At 40.6% G+C, this 20387-nt stretch overlaps 1 protein-coding gene across 4 annotated transcripts in view; it reads right to left on the reverse strand.

Moving 5' to 3' along the window:
* The window catches only part of EFL1 (elongation factor like GTPase 1), a 125125-nt gene that overhangs the window by 1099 nt on the left and 103639 nt on the right, over positions 1-20387 (reverse strand). Inside the window, exons 18-19 of one of the 4 annotated variants that reach the window (XR_001817514.2) lie at positions 19373-20345; positions 7293-7477 (exon numbers count right to left, since the gene is read on the reverse strand). Coding sequence is in view for 3 of the 4 variants with exons in the window: in XM_017502247.2 (XP_017357736.1) it covers positions 7293-7477; positions 19387-20345 (1144 nt within the window). In the remaining variant the exon portion in view is untranslated. Of the gene's footprint in view, positions 1-7292; positions 7478-13907; positions 14371-19372; positions 20346-20387 lie in introns of those variants that run through there. The other 3 variants (XM_017502247.2, XM_037729129.1, XM_037729128.1) reach the window with 3 other exon arrangements.

The following is a 20387-nucleotide window of genomic DNA, read 5'->3' on the forward strand; positions in this document are numbered from 1 at the left end:
AGACAGAGTTCCACTCTGTTGCCCAGGCTGGAGTGCAGTGGTGCAATCATAGCTCACTGTAGCCTCCATCTCCTGAGCTCAAGTGATCCTCCTCCCTTAGCCTCCCAAGCAGCTAGGATTATAGGTGGATGCCACCATGCCCAGCTAATTTCTAAATTTTTTTTCTGGAGGTAGTGGATGTATGACATTGTGAATGGAAAAAAATGCAGCAAAATGTTTACTTTAAAATGTTCAATTTTATGTTGTATGAATTTCACCCTCAGAACATTATTTTTAAAGACAGACTTAATGAAATTTCCCAGAATACAGAATACAGCACAGACAGATGGAAATTAAAAAAAAAAAGTATGAAAGGAAAGTCAAGAGTCATAAAGTATGTATAGGGTACATCTTACAGTAGCTCCAAAACCAGAAAACAGAGACCAGGACGAGAGTCTTCAGATGGAAACACCTCACTGAGTTTGGAGCAAGATAATAAAACCATTCACCCCTTGTGACAGTGCTGAAATGCTGGAAATTTGTGACCACCTGCACCTCCTGAGGCTCAATTCTAACCCACTAGACATTACAGAATGGGAGGTGTGGGCCACAACTGTGCTCCTTGCTCTTGAACAAAGGCTGGAAATAAAGCAGCTGCCTGTGTCCTGGTACTGAGGCAGACACAGAAAATCAGAGAGAAAAGCCAGATCATCTGGAGAAGAACATGAATCAGACCAACGACAAGCTTCGCATCAGTGACAGATGCTGGGACACAATGAAGTCCTCAGAGTGCTAAGGAGCCTCGGTGTGAGCCTACATGTCGTTATCTAGTTAAATAAACCACTATCCAAAAAAAGGCTCTGTTGGACAGACTTTAAAACATACGACCTCTCATGGACACTCAACAAAAGAGCTAAGAAATATCCTTCTAGGAAAGAGTCCCTGAAGCAAAGAGCAGGTAGTAAGAATGAGAGCAGCCAGGGAGGCACAGAGGCATTATCAGCCCCAGAGTAACAATTCTGGCAGGTGACAGCAAGTCCACAGGAAGAGTGTCTTGAGGTGGGACCCCAGTTAGAGGCTGGGGGCAGAAAAGGAGACAAGGTCCAGCAATTGGGTGGGGGATGGGTAGGCAGAGTTGCAGACAAGGGCAGATGGATGGAATTTAGATGAGAAACTGCAGTGAGGAGGAGGAGTGGGGAGGAAGCTCAGTCCTTTGGACTTGGCCATCTGAGGGGGTTCTTCTGGATTACAGGGTGTGTGCTGTGATTTTACGGGCACATCAGTCCCAGAGACTCAATTCTGATTCACCAGCCACTGGGCCTAGGATAGCAAGGCTCATTCTAGACCATTCACCAGCAGACAATGTCATCATGATACCAGCCAGGCTGTCAGTGTGGGCTCATGGCCTGGGCCTGGGCAGGAAGGGAAGGAAGGTGGCTGTCACTCAGAACAGCCTGACAGATCAAAAGCCATCCACCCAGGATAAGGATAGGTGTAGCTATGAAGGGGGAGCATGAGGGAGCCTTGTGGTGATGGAACAATTCTGTGTCTTGATTACATAAAGCTACAAATGTGATAAATTTTTTTTAGCACTGATGACATACAAACTCCCATGAATATACAGAGTAGAAGAAAGGGAACTTGCATCTTTGATGGTGTCCCTGAGCCATGGTAATTGCTCAGGGACACCACCAGCCCTAATTGCTTAAATAATTACTATTCTGGCTTTATGGTTCTTGCAGCTGAGAACACTCATAATCCATCAATTGATACAGGGTTGTGAAGACTGAGGAAGATGTTACATAAAAGTCAGACAGTAAAGCACCTGGCACATCCTAGATTTGTCTGGCTCCAAAGCCTGCCTTTGCCATGTTTGCAGACTGCCATGAAGACTGAGTTTATCCAAACATAAATTGCACACTGGTACTAGCTAAGTCAAGTGTATGTAACTGGAGAAATCTGAACAAGCTCTACTGGTGTATCAATGTCGATGTCCTGGTATGGTATTGTACAACAGACACAAGAGATGTTAACACTGGCGGTGGAGGAGTGAAGGGCTCACAGGACCTCCCTGTACATATTTTTCGGTAACTTCCTATGGAAAAAAAATTTGGAGTTTTTTAAACAGATTTTTTAAAGACACCCGACCACCAGTTATAATTCTCTTTTGTCTGGAGGTAAAATTCTCAACACCTGTGAGAAACACAAACTGCTTCCAGAATTGGTTATTCTGCTTTGCTGGTGGGAGGACAAGGTGGGAGGGGTGGTGTCTGTTCCTCATACACAAGGAAACAGGCAGAGAGTGGAATCAAACCCAGAGAGTGAGGGGTAGGGGGATGGCACGTCACTGAATCTAGGAACAGGCACCGAGGCCAGAGTGAACGTGGTGTGAGGGTTAACTGCACCGGCTAGGGAGCCAGGCAGTCTCCCTTCAATGCCAGTTCCCTACCTGCTTAGCTGTGTGATCTTGGGCAACTTATTTCAAACGATCATATACCTGGGTTCTCCCATTTGTAAGGATGGAATGTTGAAAGTCTCAATTTCGGGCCGGGCGTCGTTGCTCACGCCTGTAATCCCAGCTCTTTGGGAGGCCGAGGCAGGCGGATCACGAGGTCAAGAGATCGAGACTATCCTGGCTAACATGGTGAAACCCCGTGTACGAAAAACACAAAAATCAGCTGGGCGTGGAGGTGCAAGCCTGTAGTCCCAGCTACTCAGAAGGCTAAGGCAGGAGAATCACTTGAACCTGGGAGATGGAAGTTGCGGTGAGCCAAGATTATGCCACTGCACTCCAGCCTGGCAACAGAGTGAGATCCGTCTCAAAAAACACAAAAGTCCCAATATCATGAAGACACCTTCACTCCTCCTGCATCTGTGTGGACAGCCTGAAGCCACTTGCCTCAACATGCCCAACAAACTCTGAGAACAGCGCAGATGGAGCAACACCCGAGTGCTCCAGGCTGGTTTTGAATTTCCTTAGTGGAGCAAAGACAAGCCTACCCTTTTATGGTTGTCCAGCTTGTGCTCCACAGAAAGGCCCCTCCAGGCCACAGAGGGGGGCTTGTTATCGCACTGAAGAAAAAGGGGCTTTTTTTTTTTCTCACTGCCTCACCCAGAATACATCAGCCTAGAGTGAGAATGTATTTTTGCAACTCAATAGCCTGAAGGGGATGCCATTTTCTGATTCATAAAACAGTACCCAAGGGCAAACTGTTGCCCTAGGCATTAAGGGAAAAGAAAGCCTAGAAGGAAGAAGCTCTGAGTGCTCCATTTCAATTTTTTGCCCAGTTTTCACTACGATTACAGCTGGCAGATGGAAAATACCATGTCCAAAATAAACTTGTTTGGTGCTATTGTAATCACTTCACCCGGTATGAACTTTAGCCCACCCCTCAGGGTAATCTCAGTAATAAGTGGCGAATCTTGAGGTTATGCTGACATACATGTACGACGGCACTGGTTGGTAATATTTTTTCTTTCTGTGTCTGTTATTAGCTCCTTTTCTTTCTTTTTCATAGAAGGGTAAAACATAGGAAGAGAAATTATGAGATTGCTGACTTCAAAGGTTTCCTCATGGAAAAATGCCTGTAATTTTATTTTCTCTATTTTTTGAAGCACTTTCTCTCAAAAGCTCTTGATTGTAAATTATATGGTGTGGTAGAATACAAATGAAAAGAAGTGCCTTGGAGTGAGAAGCCATATCTCAACAACTGTGTTATTTCTAAACCTAACTATGGGGGAAAAACCAAGACAGCCAAAAAATATCAGATCAATGACATTTAATTATAATGTAGTTTTTAAGATTCCAAAGATTTGAAGCTTTTGGGAACAGGACCACGACAGGTGGCAAGGACGTGGCAGAAGGATAGTACAAAACTGGGGCAAAACTTTTGGGAACATTTTTCTCTCAAGTTATTTAAGAGACTTATTTTCAATAACAAGATATAGCTAAGCCAGAAAGTAATATATTTTTTTAAATTATTAAATGTGTAAGATCAATTTTCAGATTTGTTTTTAAATTTCTGAAGGATAAAGGAGATGGAAAACCATCAAGGCCTTCATGTACAGAAACTGCCTATTTGGTAAAATCTTGCTGTTTTTATACTAGTTGTCCCTAAATATCCCTAATAGATATTTCAGGTAGGCATATGGCCACCTAGATTCAGAAGTTTGAGGCATACTTTTTCTATAAAGAGCCAGATAGCAAATATCTTAGACTTTGCAGGCCATATATGAATTCGATCACAGCTACTTTACTCTGCTTAAAAGCAGCCATGGAAAATAGCACATGATTGGGTACAGGTGTATTCCAAAAAAATTTATTTACCAAAACAGACCACAGGCCATAGACCTAAAGACTACATTTCCCAGCTTCCTTCTTAGGTGGGGCCTTGTTAGATGTGCCCTAACCTTGTTAGACTGGTTTTGGGCATTGGGATGAGGGTGAAGTCATGTGTGCAAGATCCAGTTTGTGTCCTTAAAGGAAAGGAGAACATCTTACTCTTCCTCATCCCCATTCTTATTGCCTGGAATGCAGATGTGATGGAGGGACGTAGAGCAGCCACTCTGGACAATCAGTGGGAGCCAAGTGTTGAGAAAGGCAGCAAGCCCGAACGGGCCTGGGATCCTCCCACCGTGAGCCACAGGTCAGCCCTAGTCTGCCTCCCTAGACACAAGAGAGAAATAATCTCCGCCTTATTTGAGCCACTGTATTTTGGGATCCCTTTATTACAGCAGTCTTACCTGCTTCCTAAATAATATATCTGACAACTAAGAAATGAAGGGACCTTTATACGTTAAAAAAAAAAATATATGCTTTACAAAATCACTTGGAAGGATAAGACCATAAAATGATGAGATTTTAAAACAAAAAATAGAATATAAGAATTCAAATGGATCATTCTTCCAGTAATGATGCCATTGCAGCAGCACTGAATGCCTATTAGGGATCTGCATTTACAGACAATCCCAGTGATTACTTAACCTACATCCTCTTTGTTCTGATCAAACATACTATAACCCAGTTTTATGCGCAAGTGTTAATCAAGGACATCTTCATGAGATGGACGACATGTCATCTCTAAGATATTCAGAAGCATGACTTGTGAATTCTGAAGGCAGTTTGCGGCAATGGCAATGCCAATGAAGAAAGCGTTCTTCCTCTCAAGGTCATTGGGTTGAAGTGGGCTGAATCTCTCCGGTTCTAAATATTGTTTAGCTGTGTTGCTCTGTAATCACACATCAGGTAACTAAAACCTGTGGTAGAGGATGCTGTAATAATGTTTTCATTAGAACCATCAGTAATATATTTTACTACATAGTTCCTATTTTTCAGCCACTGCCTTTTAAAATGCATCCCTTATGTTTCTTATTGGTTTGTGTTCTTATATAAAAGTTGAATGCCAAAAACCAAAACCAAAATTAAAAAGCTAGAATTCTGGATAAACAAGAAATTACTACCCACAAGCTCAGAAATTACAAAATTAATGTTTTGGGGCTATTGTTTTCAACATAATGAAATGCAGCAATGTCTCGTCAGATATAAGCCAGCAAAACCATCAAAACCCCATTAAGTTTTCAGAGAAAGATGCAAAAGGTAAGAAAAAATTCACAGTAAATTACTGTTAAAACCTAGACTTTGTACTGAGCAAACTATGATGTAACCTAAATCATAGTGTTAACCTTCGTTCTGTCAAGCATTACGAATGTGACTTTATTTTTTTTAAAGGAAAAGCAGACACAATGGAGTGTTCTGGGATGGTTACTTCACTTGCAATCAATTTAGATGATATGAACTTACTGAATTAAAAGCAAATGTGCCCTGTCCAAAGTCAATTTTTCTACACTACCACCCTTCTTTACTTCACTGATTCACTTGATTATAAATTTCGTTTTAAAAAGAAAGTTCTCCCTCAATTATTCTCACTTTCCATTCTCATCTAAATTTAAACTCTTCTTACAGTGTTCTGGAAAAACGGACCCATCAGGCTAAAGAAAGTGAGAAAGATAACAGCTTAGCATTGAAGCTAAATCATGAGTTGTGTTGAAATAGAATTTAAGAATAAAACCATGGATAATCTGTGTGAAGCCCCGTGCAATGCCACACTGCTGAGAGCAAGCCAAAAGGAATGTGGTATAGACTCAGAAAATGATCCATGAGGAAACGATCTTCGCATCAGCAAGGGCTGGTCAGCCACAATGTCAGGCACTTGGTTAGATATTTGACCAGGGGGTGAAGAAAACTTGGGAGGGTCCATGATTTGCCCAAATAAGTAGAAGAATTAGTATTTGAAACCAGGACTATCTGACTCCAAAGTCAATGCTTCTTCCATTACCTTACAAACCTCCATGGTAAAAGGGAATAATGTGAAGTTATTTCAATTCCCTGTAAACCACCACCACAAAAACTGTTCTTAAAACAATCTTTCTACATACATCCTTGGGTTTAAAATTTTCTTCCTGACCTTAGGCTTTTTCTTGAAAAGTAAATTGTTTTTTGCACATGCCTTGCAGTTTGCCTTTACCAGCCTTTTCTCATTCGACACCTTCTGATTGAATGTCCTTCTTAGCTGGCTCCCGTCTCCTTTGCCTTTAAGGATCTGTTCAGGATGGCTGGTCTGACCTTACCTTTGCCTCTTGTTATTATTTTTTCTCTAACTTAACAATGTGTTCACAATCTTTCCTTCTCTCTCCAGCAATGTGGATCTGTTAAGTTTTCCTTTCTGATTACAGATAAGGTTTGCCTTTTCACCCACCTTTACCCACACTGACAATGAAGGGTTCTGAGTAGCCATTTCATTCCATTCTCATTCCACAACACTTGAAAGCCGTGGAAACCTTGAATCTTCATAATGGGGATGGAAGAATATACAATACACCATAATTTAAAGCTACCCCTTTGCAAGAAGTGTAACAGTTCCCTTCTAAATGGCTGGAGATAATTTTTTTCCCTGGAAGAAAATGTTCTTAAAATTTCACATTCACAAGGTCCGTGATTTTCTATTAAAAATCTAAAATATATATTTGGGTGAAAAAAGGATTAAATTTTCAGTATCTTAAATTTTATATTGAATAAAAAGAACAAATGAGAGTGACTATGTGTGTGTGTGTGTGTTTATTATAAGCCACAGATGATCTCAGGATCATTCAATCTGGATAAAAAAGCCATTTGCTTTCACCTGTCCATTTGACTTGAGTTGAGCCATACATAGAAAGGCCAGATGCCATGATCTGTGTTGTCTGCTATTCTTGGGCTCTTCTGTAGGCAATGTACCCACAGATGAGAAGGAAGGATTGGGAACTTGGATTTTTACCTCCCAATGGCTGAATACCAGTTGTGGGCTGGCCAGGCCACTTGTTCTCTTCCTGATTTCATCAGCAAAACCAAAGCTTTCAGCAACAGGAAGCACAGCCTTAATAATGAACATGTCTGTCCCTTCTTTCATTTCTTCTTGAAGTACCCGACCTTCTCTCTTTGACAAGACAGCATAGACTCGACCTGCAAAACCACAAATGTTTTAAATTCATGGATCAGTCATACAGCTTGAGCCACACAAAAGACATGATTGCCCATACACCTTGTAACAATCCACTGATGATTCGATTTGTTCTCAATAACGTTGGTTTACAAAAGCATGGAACACTTTTTAAGTGTTTATTTAAAAAGCATGAGATTTATAGAAAAATTAGAAACAAAAAATAAAGTTAAATCACCCTAAACCGCACTGTTCATTGTCAAACCCCATAATACGGCATGAGATGGAGGAGATTTAGTAAAAGGACCTTTCAGTGCAATTTCACCTATGAGCCATCTTTGGGTCTGAAATCCAATAAGATGAGTATGACTGGGCTTTGTAAACATTAAGATGTTTTAATAATTATGAGGCCTTATAGACATGACAATGATAATTATGATGACATAGGCTATTTGGGCATAGTAAGCAAGCAACTGGCATTTTTTTTTTTTTTTTTTTTTGAGATGGAGTTTCACTCGTTACCCAGGCTGGAGTGCAATGGCGCAATCTCGGCTCACCACAACCTCCGTCTCCTGGGTTCAGGCAATTGTCCTGCCTCAGCCTCCTGAGTAGCTAGGATTACAGGCACGCGCCACCATGCCCAGCTAATGTTTTGTATTTTTAGTAGAGACAGGGTTTCACCATGTTGACCAGGATGGTCTCGATCTCTTGACCTCGTGATCCACCCGCCTCAGCCTCCCAAAGTGCTGGGATTACAGGCTTGAGCCACCGCGCCCGGAGCAACTGGCATTTTTATGCCAAAAATTAAAACCACACACATAAATATTTGCTTATATTTTTCTTAAACTGGTAATATTTAAGTGGCATGAGTATTAAGTGTTTTATTTCCCTGAAAACTGATAGGTTTGGAATCTTTAATGTCTGGTAACAATTTCTAGTGCCACAGCACAAGAGTTCTACTAGCAAATTCTCTTGGATGACTCTTTTAATTCATTTTAGGCACAGTTCTACCTCACACTCAGGAGGGAAATATCTTCCCCTCTCACTGGTGTTCTGTATGAGTGCCTTTGGGTATGTGATGCATCCTTTCAACTAATAGGGAGAATTGACCCTGCGAAGAATAGAGACACATTGAAAATCATAGACAATCACGAAGAACTTGCTGTAACCAGCAGATACTTTAAAGCCTCTTCTTTCACCTGCTGCATAAAAAATAATGTTACATAAGTCATCTATGCATATATTATCCTTAAACATTTACAACATTGCTGCTAAGCACAACTAAAGTATCTTTTGACCACCATCGAGTCCTGGACCCTTCTCTCTTAACTGCTAAGGTGATGAGTCTGGAGTGTCTGCTACCCACTCACCTTTATTTATTTATTTTTTAAACTAGAAACTGAGGACATAAAGCCAAGATGACTCCCAAACTTTTCTCTCTGATTCAGATTTCCCCCTAGTGGCAGTTATTAGGAAGGATAATAGGAAACAAACAGCAGAAAAGCTATTGTGTCACAAGGCCTCAAGGTAAACTAAACTAAAATCTCTCATAAGCCTTCACCACGGCGAGGTTTAGCTTAAAAACAAATTAAACATTCCATTCGTAATGAAAGGCACCCCTTTTCCTCTTGTCTACTTCCCCAGCTAGCTACTACATCCTCTCCTTCCTTCCTTCCCCATATCTCTTAAACCGGCAGCTTCTCATTTCTACCCTATGTGCCCTCTCTTTAACATCTAGGTTCTCCTGGTTGCTCCAGGAAACTGCTTCCTTGAAATTCCACAGTAATTTTCACATTCCTAACCTGAATGCTTTTTTTCTCAATTTGAATTCTCTATGATTTCTCTGTGGTATTACTGATTAATCCCTTCTCTGTCAACTGTCTCCTTAGTATTATCCTCCTTAAACTCCTGGCCTTCTGGCTGTCATTCTCTTTATTTTAGTATCTCTTCAACTTCTTCTTATGGGTATTCTTTGAGGCTTCATACTCTTTGAACAAACTCTCCACTCAGCGAGCCAACTAATTTATCATCTGTGTGGTTTAAACTAACTAATTTTATGCCTGGGACTCCTAAGGCCATCTCTAAGCCAGGACTCTCCTTGGACTGCCAATACCACCTTACAATGGATGCCACAGCATCTCTACTGTGGAAGCCAACTTCCTTTTAAATTTAACATGTCTAAGAACATATTACCTACTTCAAAAGGCAACTCCATTCTCCCCATTCCAATGATTTCCCCCATCATGCATACATAGAAACCTCATAGTTACAGAATCACACAGCAGGGGGGTAGGAGGAATCTTGAGGGTCAATGATTTCTACCAAAGTAGCTGTTTAAACCCTGCTTGTATCCTCTAAAACTCATTTCCTCCCAGGGCAGCCCATTCCATCTTTGGATAACCTTAACGGCTAGACCATTCTTGAGCCCCAAATGTGTTCCCTTGAAGTTTCTGAACATCAGTCCTAGTTTGTATCACATGGGACAAGTTTAATCCATCTCCCTCAAGCTACCCTATAAGCTACTCAAAGACAGCTATCTTATCTTCACTTTTCCAGGCCAATCTTGTTATGATAGACCTGTATTTCTTGTTTTATCCTGGTCACGTTCCTACTTGAACTACTATGACTTATTTACATCCCTCTTGGTATTTGGTACTCAGAAATGAAAACAATACTTCAAGTACAGTCTGAAAAGCTCCCGAAACAGCAGAACTATTATTTTCATTAGTGATCCCTTTTAGTTATATATTGTCTGAGATATATAGAAAAAAATCTTACTACAATACCTAATATGTGTGAACTAGCAATCTTTACTCCCCTATCTCATTCAAAGAAACGTTTTAAGTGGTGGGAGTGGTGGCTCACGCCTGTAATCCCAGCACTCTGGGAGGCCAGGGCGAGTGGATCACCTGAGGTTAGGAGTTTGAGACCAGCCTGGCCAACATGGTGAAACCCCATCTTCACTAAAAGTACAAAAATTAGTTGGGTATGGTGGCGTGCACCTGTAATCCCAGCTACTCCGGAGGCCTAGGGAGGAGAATCGCTTAGAGGAGAACCTGGGAGGTGGAGCTGCAGTGAGCTGAGATTGTGCCACTGCACTCCAGCCTGGGCAACAGAGCAAGACTCACTCTGTCTCAAAGAAAAAAGAGAAAAAAAGAGAAACGTTTGAAGGTAGTCTATGGAATTAAATACAAAACAATAAACAATAGGGGTAAAAAAGAATGAGGAAAGTGGGGCTAACAGACCACAAATAAGGGGCCAGTGGGGACAAATTGCCCGACTGCTGCTGCATGGGTCATGCCAGCAGGCTTAGATCAATAATCGTCATTGAAACTGAATGTAATTAAACATGTAAGTTTGATCCATTCCATTTAAATTCCACGAAAACTATATCTTAAAACTGGGGCAATAGTGATGAATCACCAAGCACAGGAAAATACTGTTATAAAACCTTCCAAATACACTTGGCTCTTGTGATAGGTGTGTCCAATGCTTGGATGCATTCAAAGACCCCTATATAAGCCATTGTTATCACTGAGAAATTAACATAGCCATATCAGCAAGGATTTCTGATCACGTGGCCCTTGACTGTAAATACTTCATACCCTTTCCATTGGATATCTGTTCCATCATGATCATTAGTTTGTTCAGTCACTTAAAGATGAGAGTTGGTTGAGCGCAATGACTCACCACTGTAATACTAGCACTTTGGGAGGTACAGGCAGGAGGAATGCTTGAGAACAGGAGTTTGAGACAAGCCTATGTAACAAAACAAGACCCTGTCTCTACAAAAAATTTAAAAATTAGCCATATGTAGTGGTGTGCATTTGTAGTCATAGCTACTTGGGAGGCTGAGGCAGGAGGATCATCTGAGCCCAGGAGCTGGAGGCCGCAGTGGGCTATGATCGTGTCACCGCGCTACAGCCTGGCAACTGGGCAGGGCTCTGCAGGAGGGAGGGATGGAGGCAGGGAGGAAGCGAGAGAAGGAGGGACCAGAGTACCTTCCTGTATGAAAGGAACCAGGGAAGAAGAATTCATCAGGCGAAAAAAACAGCAACAAGAAGGTTAATCAACTGAAACAGTTTTGATCAGGGTTCAACTATTAATGACTACACTATAAATATCTCAGCCTGTATTCAAGGCAGTAATCTACCCCTTCAGCTTCTCTAACTGCCAGACCCCAGAGTATATAGGACACAGCCCCTGTAACCTAAGCCAAGGTACACCACTCACTGTCCACAGTACACATTTGAGGTTTTACCAACTCTGAGCGCACAGTTCCTTCAACCTAGACTACTCTCAGTCCAACTCTATATTCAAATCCTTTTTATCATTCAAGGCCCATTCAAAAATAACTTGTTCCATGAAGTCTTCTCTGATTCTCAAGCTCAAAAAAAATCTCTTTACCATTTGCGTGAACATGATCTGTTCTTTTACAGCTTTATGGATTCTCATACATGTTCTTCTTCCTTAGTACTAAGACTAACCTGTAGATTTTACAATCTTGAAAGCTGGAAGTATGGCAATTAAAGGTGTGTTGTTTTTTCAGAATTTAGGAAAGGGAGCAGTTGTTTGCAGCAATGTTTTAACAGTAAACATTCCGGGAACAACGCACATTTCCAATTTGGGAATGATAGTTAAGCAATTCTATCACATCCAATTGATAAGATATCATGTAGAGGTTAAGATGAAAATTATGAATTCTAAGTAGCCAAATGAAAGCATGCCTACAAAATAAATAATCTAAAAAAGCAAAATATTAAATTATTTCTATCATAAGGTTACAGCTCTGCAAAATGTACTATCATGGACAAGGGATGCAAAAGAAAATGGGAAATAAAGTTGAATTCCAAGGAGGAAGAGTTTTCTTTCACCTTGATCTTTGTTATTGTTGATATCGCTTGTGCAATAACTTTAATTAAAAACACACACACAAATAAATTGGTAGATACTTATTCTTATACACCAGGTCACATTAACCTCTTCCTTTTGTCATAGAGCTATAAGACTGCTGAATCAGGTCCATGTGGTTGACAGGATACAGATGGGCTTCAATCAAATAGGAGATAAAGCATGCTGCAGGCACAGCGGGGAATGTAGGCTGGCTGCTACCATATGATCAGTTACAAGTTTATAGATAATTGTGGTAACAGGTCGACCCCACTCTGGAAGGTGGTCCTTAGTGGGTCTGCTAGTAGCTCTATGTTCTTATCATTATAATCTGTGACTTAAAAAATGAGGCACAATGATCAAATCCAAAGTTGACATGAAGTTGGCAGGTAGTAAATACTGTGACACAGTCAAGATAACTGGGAAAGGACTCCAATTTTTTTGTTTTTTATTTATTTTTTTGAGACAGAGTCTTGTTCTGTGGCCAAACTGGAGTGCAGTGGCGTGATCTCGGCTCACTGCAACTGCCAACTCCCTAGCTCAAGTGATACAAACAAAAAAATTAGCTGGGCATGATGGCGGGCATCTGTAATCCCAGCTACTTGGGAGGCTGAGGAAGAATCACTTGAACCTGGGAGTCGGAGGTTACAGTGAGCCAAGATCACGCCACTGCACTCCAGCCTAGGCGACGAAGCGAGACTCTGTTTCAGAAAAAAAAAAGTCTTAAAAAAGTATACAGTGATGTATGTGTAAAAATAAAAAGTAGATTCAAAGTATCTCATATACTCCATAAATATATACATATACCTATGAAATACCCATAAAATTAGGAACACCTGAGGTCAGGAGTTCAAGACCAGGCTGATCAACATGGTGAAACCCCGTCTTTACTAAAAACATGAAAAATTAGCCGGGCGTGGTGGCAGGCACCTGTAATCCCAGCTACTCTGGAGGCCGAGGAAGTAAAATCGCTTTAGCTCGGGAGGCGGAGGTTGCAGTGAGCCAAGATCATGCCATTGCACTACAGCTTGGACAACAAGAACAAAACTCCATCTCAAAAAAAAAAACCAATAAATAAATAAATGAATAAAAATTTAATAAATAAAAGGAAGAACTATAGTAATCATAGCTGCAATTAAAACTCTTAATTTATCTAGGCACAGTGGCTCACGCCTGTAATCCCAGCACTCTGGGGAGCTGAAGTGGTGAATCATCTGAGGTCAGGAGTTTGAGACCAGCCTGGCCAACATGGTGAAACCCCATCTCTACTAAACATACAAGAAAATTAGCCAGGCGTGGAGGCGGGCACCTGTAATCCCAGCTACTTGGAAGGCTGAGGCAGGAGAATCACTTGAACTCAGGGGGCAGAGGTTGCAGTGAGCCAAGATCGCACCATTGCACTCCAGCCTGGGCAACAAGAGTGAAACTCCATCTCAAACAAAACAAAACAAAACCTCTCAGCTAGTACTGTCAAACAAAAAGGGGTATTTTTAAAATGTGAGGTTATTACCAAAGATTTTTTTTTAAATGAAGAGCAAAAATAAAAAAAGATTCACAGATTAGAAGAAAAAAATACAAAAAGAAACAATTCAATGACAAGCAGGTAAAAGCTCAGCAATAATCAAGCTAATTACACGGAAATTTCATGGGTAAAAAATGATAACAGAACCACATCTTTAGAAAAGTGGATTTTAAAAGTACAGAAAGGCATTTTCCTGAAATTATTTCCCCAGATAAAATGGTTTTGAGATGATTATTTTCCTACAAAATTTCCCATTTTGGCCCCATGCAATTCTATCCATTTATAGAAAGATTTCTTGTTTTAACAATCTATGTAGAAAAAAGCAAATTTAAAAAAAAGACTAAGGAAATTCATTTTGCTAAATAAAAAAGACCTGGGATCAACTTCTGCCGATTCTTGGAGAATTAAAACAACAGTTAACAAAGTCTGAAGTCTTCTCAGAAGATCTCTAAATATCCAGACAGGAAGCAAAAGTCCTCAGGAACACAGAAGTTCTTTACATTTCTTTCCAGTGGAAGGTGTTGAATGAGAAAGTAAAAGAAAAACACAAGTGAACAGCTGACTGCATTGATAGACCTTAGACACTAGAAATTGGTTATGAATATAAAAGAGCCCCTCAAAAGCAAAGAGAAAACAGGCCTCACAGGAGATTCTCCAGTCTAAGCAAGAGAACTTCAAATCAATTCGAGAAAAAAAAAAATCCAGATTGACTCTAAATGTCAACTAGGGCAGCGGATGTGACAGTCAGTTGGTCTCAGGGGCAAAGTATTAAGAAAGTTGACCAGTGACAATGGTATAGAGACGCCATACCAACCCACATTCACACAGTTGCCACACAGACGGTAAGTAAACGGGGCTTCACAGAGGGCAGTGAGGCCTAGTACAATGACATTTGTACCTGGGTAAGGCAAGTCAAAAATGATCCTTTGTTCCAGAGAGAGAAGGTGACAAAGAACCCTGAGGGTTAAAATATAGATATCTCCTCCTGGAAAGTGGCAGAACTGAGTCTGATGGCCAGGTGGTGAGTTCTAGGATAAAAATATAAGGATAGGGTGACAAATGATATTTTGAGGTATTATCCCAGGGTGGCCTGGTCACATGCAGTGTCCAGGTGGTGATTTCCCAATAGAAATCAGAAAATGAACACAGAGGGGTGACTCAACAGGGGTGACTCAACACTCTGCTAGGAATTCAGTCTGATAAACACCAACAGCTGATTCTGGCTTCACGTGTTGTGCTGAAAATTCATCTTCTCAGAAAACAAAGGACAAATGCCATTCCAAATAATAATGTAGAAGGGATGGCAATCTGGGGAGAAAACAGGTGTTCCCATTATTTTGGGAGGAAATACATGTTCTCATTATCTTGAGAGAAAGGATAGGCATAGACCTATGCAGGCCTTGGACTTCAGAAAGGATCATTTTGGCCGGGTGTGGTGACTCATGCCAGTAATCCCAGCACTTTGGGAGGCTGAGGCGGGTGGATCACTTGAGGCCAGGAGTTTGAGGCCGGCCTGGACAACACAGCAAAACCCCATCTCTACTAAAAATACAAAAAGATTTAGCTGGGCGTGCTGGCACATGCCTGTTATCCCAGCTACTTGGGATGCTGAGGCAGGAGAATTGCTTGAACCTGGAAGGAGGAGGCTGCAGTGAGCTGGGACAATACAGGAAGAAAAAAAAAGGAACATTTCAAACACATAGAGGGACAGGAAAAAAAAGACAACTAACACATATGATAGGTTCTAGGATCACAGACCCTAAAATAAAATTCCTTTGCAGAGTAACCAGAGAATCTAAAGGAAATCAATCATGAATGATCTCAATGACAGAAAAAGGAAGAAAGTCCCTCCCCAACCCCTATTTTAAGAGGCTATGCACAGTAGAAGGAAGAGGATGCCAACTCAGGTATCAGTACCACATCCAGGATACTCAAAATCAGAACAAGCAGAGTGTACCAAAGTCAAAGACTAAAGACAGTGCAAAGGGCTTTTTCCAATACAGGTTGAATATCTCTTTTCCAAAATGAGTGGGACCAGACGTGTTTTAGATTTTTGATTTTTTTCAGATTTTGGCATATTTGTATTACATACTGTTTGAGCATCTCAAATTAAAAAATCCAAAATAATCCAATGAGCATTTCTTTTTCTTTTTCTTTTGAGACAGAGTTTTGCTTGCTGCCCAGGCTGGAGTGCAGTGGCAATCTGGGCTCACTGCAACCTCTGCCTCCCAGGTTCAGACAATTCTCCTGCCTCAGCCTCCTGAGTAGCAGAGATTATAGGCATCTGCCGCCATGCCCAGCTAATATTTTGTATTTTTAGTAGAGATGGGGTTTTACCATGTTGGCGAGGCTGGTCTTGAACTCCTGGCCTCAAGTGATCCACCCATCTCGGCCTCCCAAAGTGCTGGGATTACAAGTGTGAGTTACCGCGCCCAGCTATCCAATGAGCATTTCTTTTGAGCATCATTTTGCTGACCAAAAAGTTTCGAATCTTAGTAGATCACTTGGGATCTTGGATTTTCAGATGTGGGATACTCAACCTATACTTTCCAAAATAAGGAGACATGTCTACAACTTATAGAAACTAATTACATATTATAGTGCATAGCAAGAAAATAGGGCTTCACAATACCTATGTTATCTATCATTCTTTTCAGTAAAGAGAATAGTGAACAAACTATAGCAAGTGGAACAAGGTGAAGTGAGAGAACACTGAGGTTCAGGATAGCTCAGAAGTTGATGTGATGACTAAGTACTTGGCCTTAAATAGTCCTGGTTCAAGCATCCAGGACCAGGATATCTCATGTTAAGTGAATCTGCCCTTTTGAGAAATTATGCATAGTAAGGTAGGCACCAAACTGTTTGAGCATAAACGGTCATAAAAGGTAAACAATGACTAAACTTTTTCAGGAGATAAACACTGGGATCCGTAAATTGCAGACTAGAAAGCCGTATGTTCACTTTGTATAGAATTTTAAAGAAACATTATAGACATTTGTACATGTTTATACAAGCATGAGGTAAAACTCTGGAGACAACATGGACTTTCTAACACAAAATTATATTAACCTAAGCTTTTTTTTTTCTAATATGATTGGTAAGCTGATAATCGGGGGACTGCTATAGATGCAAAGGACCTTTAACTTCATCAAAACATTTGATTTTCTACCTGTTCAGTTTTATTTCTCATCAGATAAGAAAAGGACAATGAAAAAAGTGAATAAGAAATCAATGTGTTAAGATGGTGGTGGTGTGACTGTTCTTGCCATTAAAATTTTTCTCCTGTTTACTGTTGTAATACTAATTGTGTTACATAACTTAAGAAAAAAGTTAGGTGTATAGACTCAGTATTCATATATAAATACAGGAGTTCATACAACTACATAATTTCTACAGTATAGTCAATTACCAAAAATGTGGATTCTGCTTTTTGGGGAACAGAGTGGGAAAACATAACTTTTTTTATTTTAGAAAGAAATGGTATTGATCTCGCCTTCTCACATGAATTAATGAGAAGATGTAATTGCTAAACTGCATTAAAAGAAGAATGCTGAATTTCATGTAGAAGGTAATAGTGTAAAGATAGACATGTTCTCTACTGGCCGGAGGGTATGTGGGGTGCTGAGTTCTAATATGGTTGCTTTAAGAGGGATGCTGACCAAATAAAGTATGTCCAAAAGACAGCAACTGGAATGGTGAAAGGATACAGAAATCACAATAGAAAAACAGGTGAAGGATTTGGAGACTTTTTCTCTTGGATATAAAACTAGAAAACTCATGATTTCCTTCAAATACATAAAAGTGTTATTGCATGGAACAGAGATGAATGGTGGTACAGATAACTGGAAACTAGCAGGTGACAGATATTTTGCTCAATACAGGAAAAAACATCAACTCACGAAGCTGGCTGTGAGCTGCCCACCAAAAGAAGTATTCAAAGGGGTGGCATAAACATCTGTTGCGGTAGGAGAGGCTGGAGAAAAGCTCCTGGGTCTTCTTCAAGGATTTGAGGGGTTAGGGTTTCTTGATTTTAACTCTTATTTCCGCCTTCTTAAATTAAGAAAGTTCTCAATGAAAATGAAATATACCATCTGAGAATAGTCTAGGTTGGTGTTTCCCAAATGAATCTACAAATGCCATGGCTGTTAATAGGCATGCTGTATTCAAATAAGGTTGAGAAACACTGTATACGACATGCGTATTTGGAGATTTGATTCGCAGTGCACACTGGCCTTAATTCAGCTATTTTTCAAATGCTGCTACTGATGCGCAGTCTCACAGAAACCTTAATGTGATGCAAGCCTAAATTTTTCTGGAAAAAGAAAAAGCTTAGATTTCTTTCAGGAATTGATTAGCAAAAGAACCTTCCTTAAAAAATGTAATTAACCACATATTGACTCAAAGGGCCTCAGGGTTAGAGAAAACTTAATAATTTGGCTGATTCTCTCATCCAGGGCTCAATCCTCCTTTATATTCTCTTCACTACTGAAACAGTTCCTTGATCTCGAGAGAATAAGACAACTACTGTGTGCCAGGTGCTGTTCTAGGCATTGTATTTAAAAAACTGTGTTATCTTAATCATCACAATTTGTATGAATTATTATCCTCTTTACTGTAAGTAGAGAAAGTAAGTCTCAGTGAACTAATATTAGCCAAAAGACCAAAGAGGTACTGAGCGCCAGTGCTTCATGTCTCCTGAGATCTTAAAGTCTGCTTCTCCCAAATAAGAAAAATCAGAAATAGGGTTTGATATAATGGTTAGCAGTGAATAAAGCCCCAAATAATTTTCCTTTTTAGAAAGAACCCAGAATTCACAAAAGCCCTTTTGTGTTATAAGAATGCTGCCTTATTCTTTGATCATTTTCAGAGCAACTTTGGTTACGCAGACTGATATGCTTATTTGCTTGATACACGATCCTGCAGAGGTTTGGATGGTAACACATATGAGCAGTTTAAGCTTCAGTTAGCAGACATTTCATCACAGAAAGGATTCTGTTAGTTGCTAAAGAAAAGATCGTTAGTAGTCATGTTTTTCCCCTCTCAAGATTTTAATATTTAAGGTATCTGGCTTTCAAAGATCTTAGTTTCTTAGTAAATCTGAAGATGGTATAGCTTCTGCAAAACATACTAAAAAAAGTTTAAGATTTTGGGTTTGCCGGGTGTGGTGGCTGATGCCTGTAATTCCAGCACTTTGGGGGGCCAAAGTGGGTGGATCGCTTGAGCTCAGGAGTTCGAGACCAGCCTGGGCAACATGGTGAAAACGACAACCACCTCTATAAAAAATACAGAAAAGTTTAGCTGCATATGGTGGCATATGCCTGCAGTCAACGGCTACTTGAGAGGCTGAGGTGAGAGGATCACATGAGCCTGGCAGATGGAGGTTGCAATGAGCTGAGACTGCACCACTGCACTCCAGCTGGGGTGACAGAATGAGACTTGTGTCCAAAAAAAGATTTGGGGTCTAGGAGACTTCACTGTTATTCAGGGCATTTCTCATTATCTTTACCTTTTCTTCCTTACCGAGAACATCACCGGTGGCCATGATCTCACATGTGTACATAGCTGCCATCAAGCGCTGAGGTTTCACTTGCAGTGCATAGCGACATGCTTCTTTCATGGTGGCAATTAGCTGTCCTGAGAAAGGCCCATAGCAGTCAGTGAGTGGAGAGTCTCCTTTCTGGGATGTCCTCTTCTCCAAGGCCTCAGAGCAGCCATCTTGTAGCTGTTGGTTTTCATTTCCACCAGAACAGGTTCCATTTTCCTCCTGTCCCTCTTTGGCCAGATCACTTGCTCCTTGTTCCTCAAATTTACTTAGGTCCCATTTTTCCAGAACAAAACAGACACCCATGAGAGGCTCCTCACACATGGGGCCAGAGAGGGTTGCTAGTTGGAAGCCACTCACAATGCTATTGCCCAAATCTCGGTATCTACTGGCTTCTTTTGAAGCTTTGTCAGCTGGACCTGTCCATACTGAGTTCTGAAAATCTTCACTTTTATTGACTAGTATGTTGGGCCCACATTTTCTTGGGCCAAATGACCAGATTTGGTCAACAATATTCCTCCATCTTCTCCCTGTTAAGTGTTGCTCCAGTTTTCCTTTGAATTCCAAAATTTTCTCTTGGGTCTTTTGATGGATCAGCTGAGTATTTTCGCCCTCATTCAAAGAGGATGTCAACTGCTCCACAGAACGAATCAAATCACTATTTTCTTCCAGAATCTGAGTGACTTCTTCTGGAAGGGGCATGGCTCGAACACTGAGCGTGGCAAGTTTATTGGGAGTTGTTATGGTGATTAGCCCGTCAGAGTCAACTTGGATTCCTTCAGGGATTTTACTTTGATCTTCTTTCATTTGGTGTATGACTGCAACTTTTTGCTGTTTGCCTATTTCTTCATTGACCATGTCAACCTTTGGGGGTTTTGTGATTGTTTCTCTGAACGGAATAATGGGTTCAGATACACTGATATGAATCTTTGCAAACCTACAGACAAATGCAAGATAAATAACAGAAGGTTAAAATCAA

This window comes from Cebus imitator, unplaced genomic scaffold (assembly GCF_001604975.1).
Source record: "Cebus imitator isolate Cc_AM_T3 unplaced genomic scaffold, Cebus_imitator-1.0 Scaffold295, whole genome shotgun sequence".
Taxonomy (NCBI): Eukaryota; Metazoa; Chordata; class Mammalia; order Primates; family Cebidae; genus Cebus; species Cebus imitator.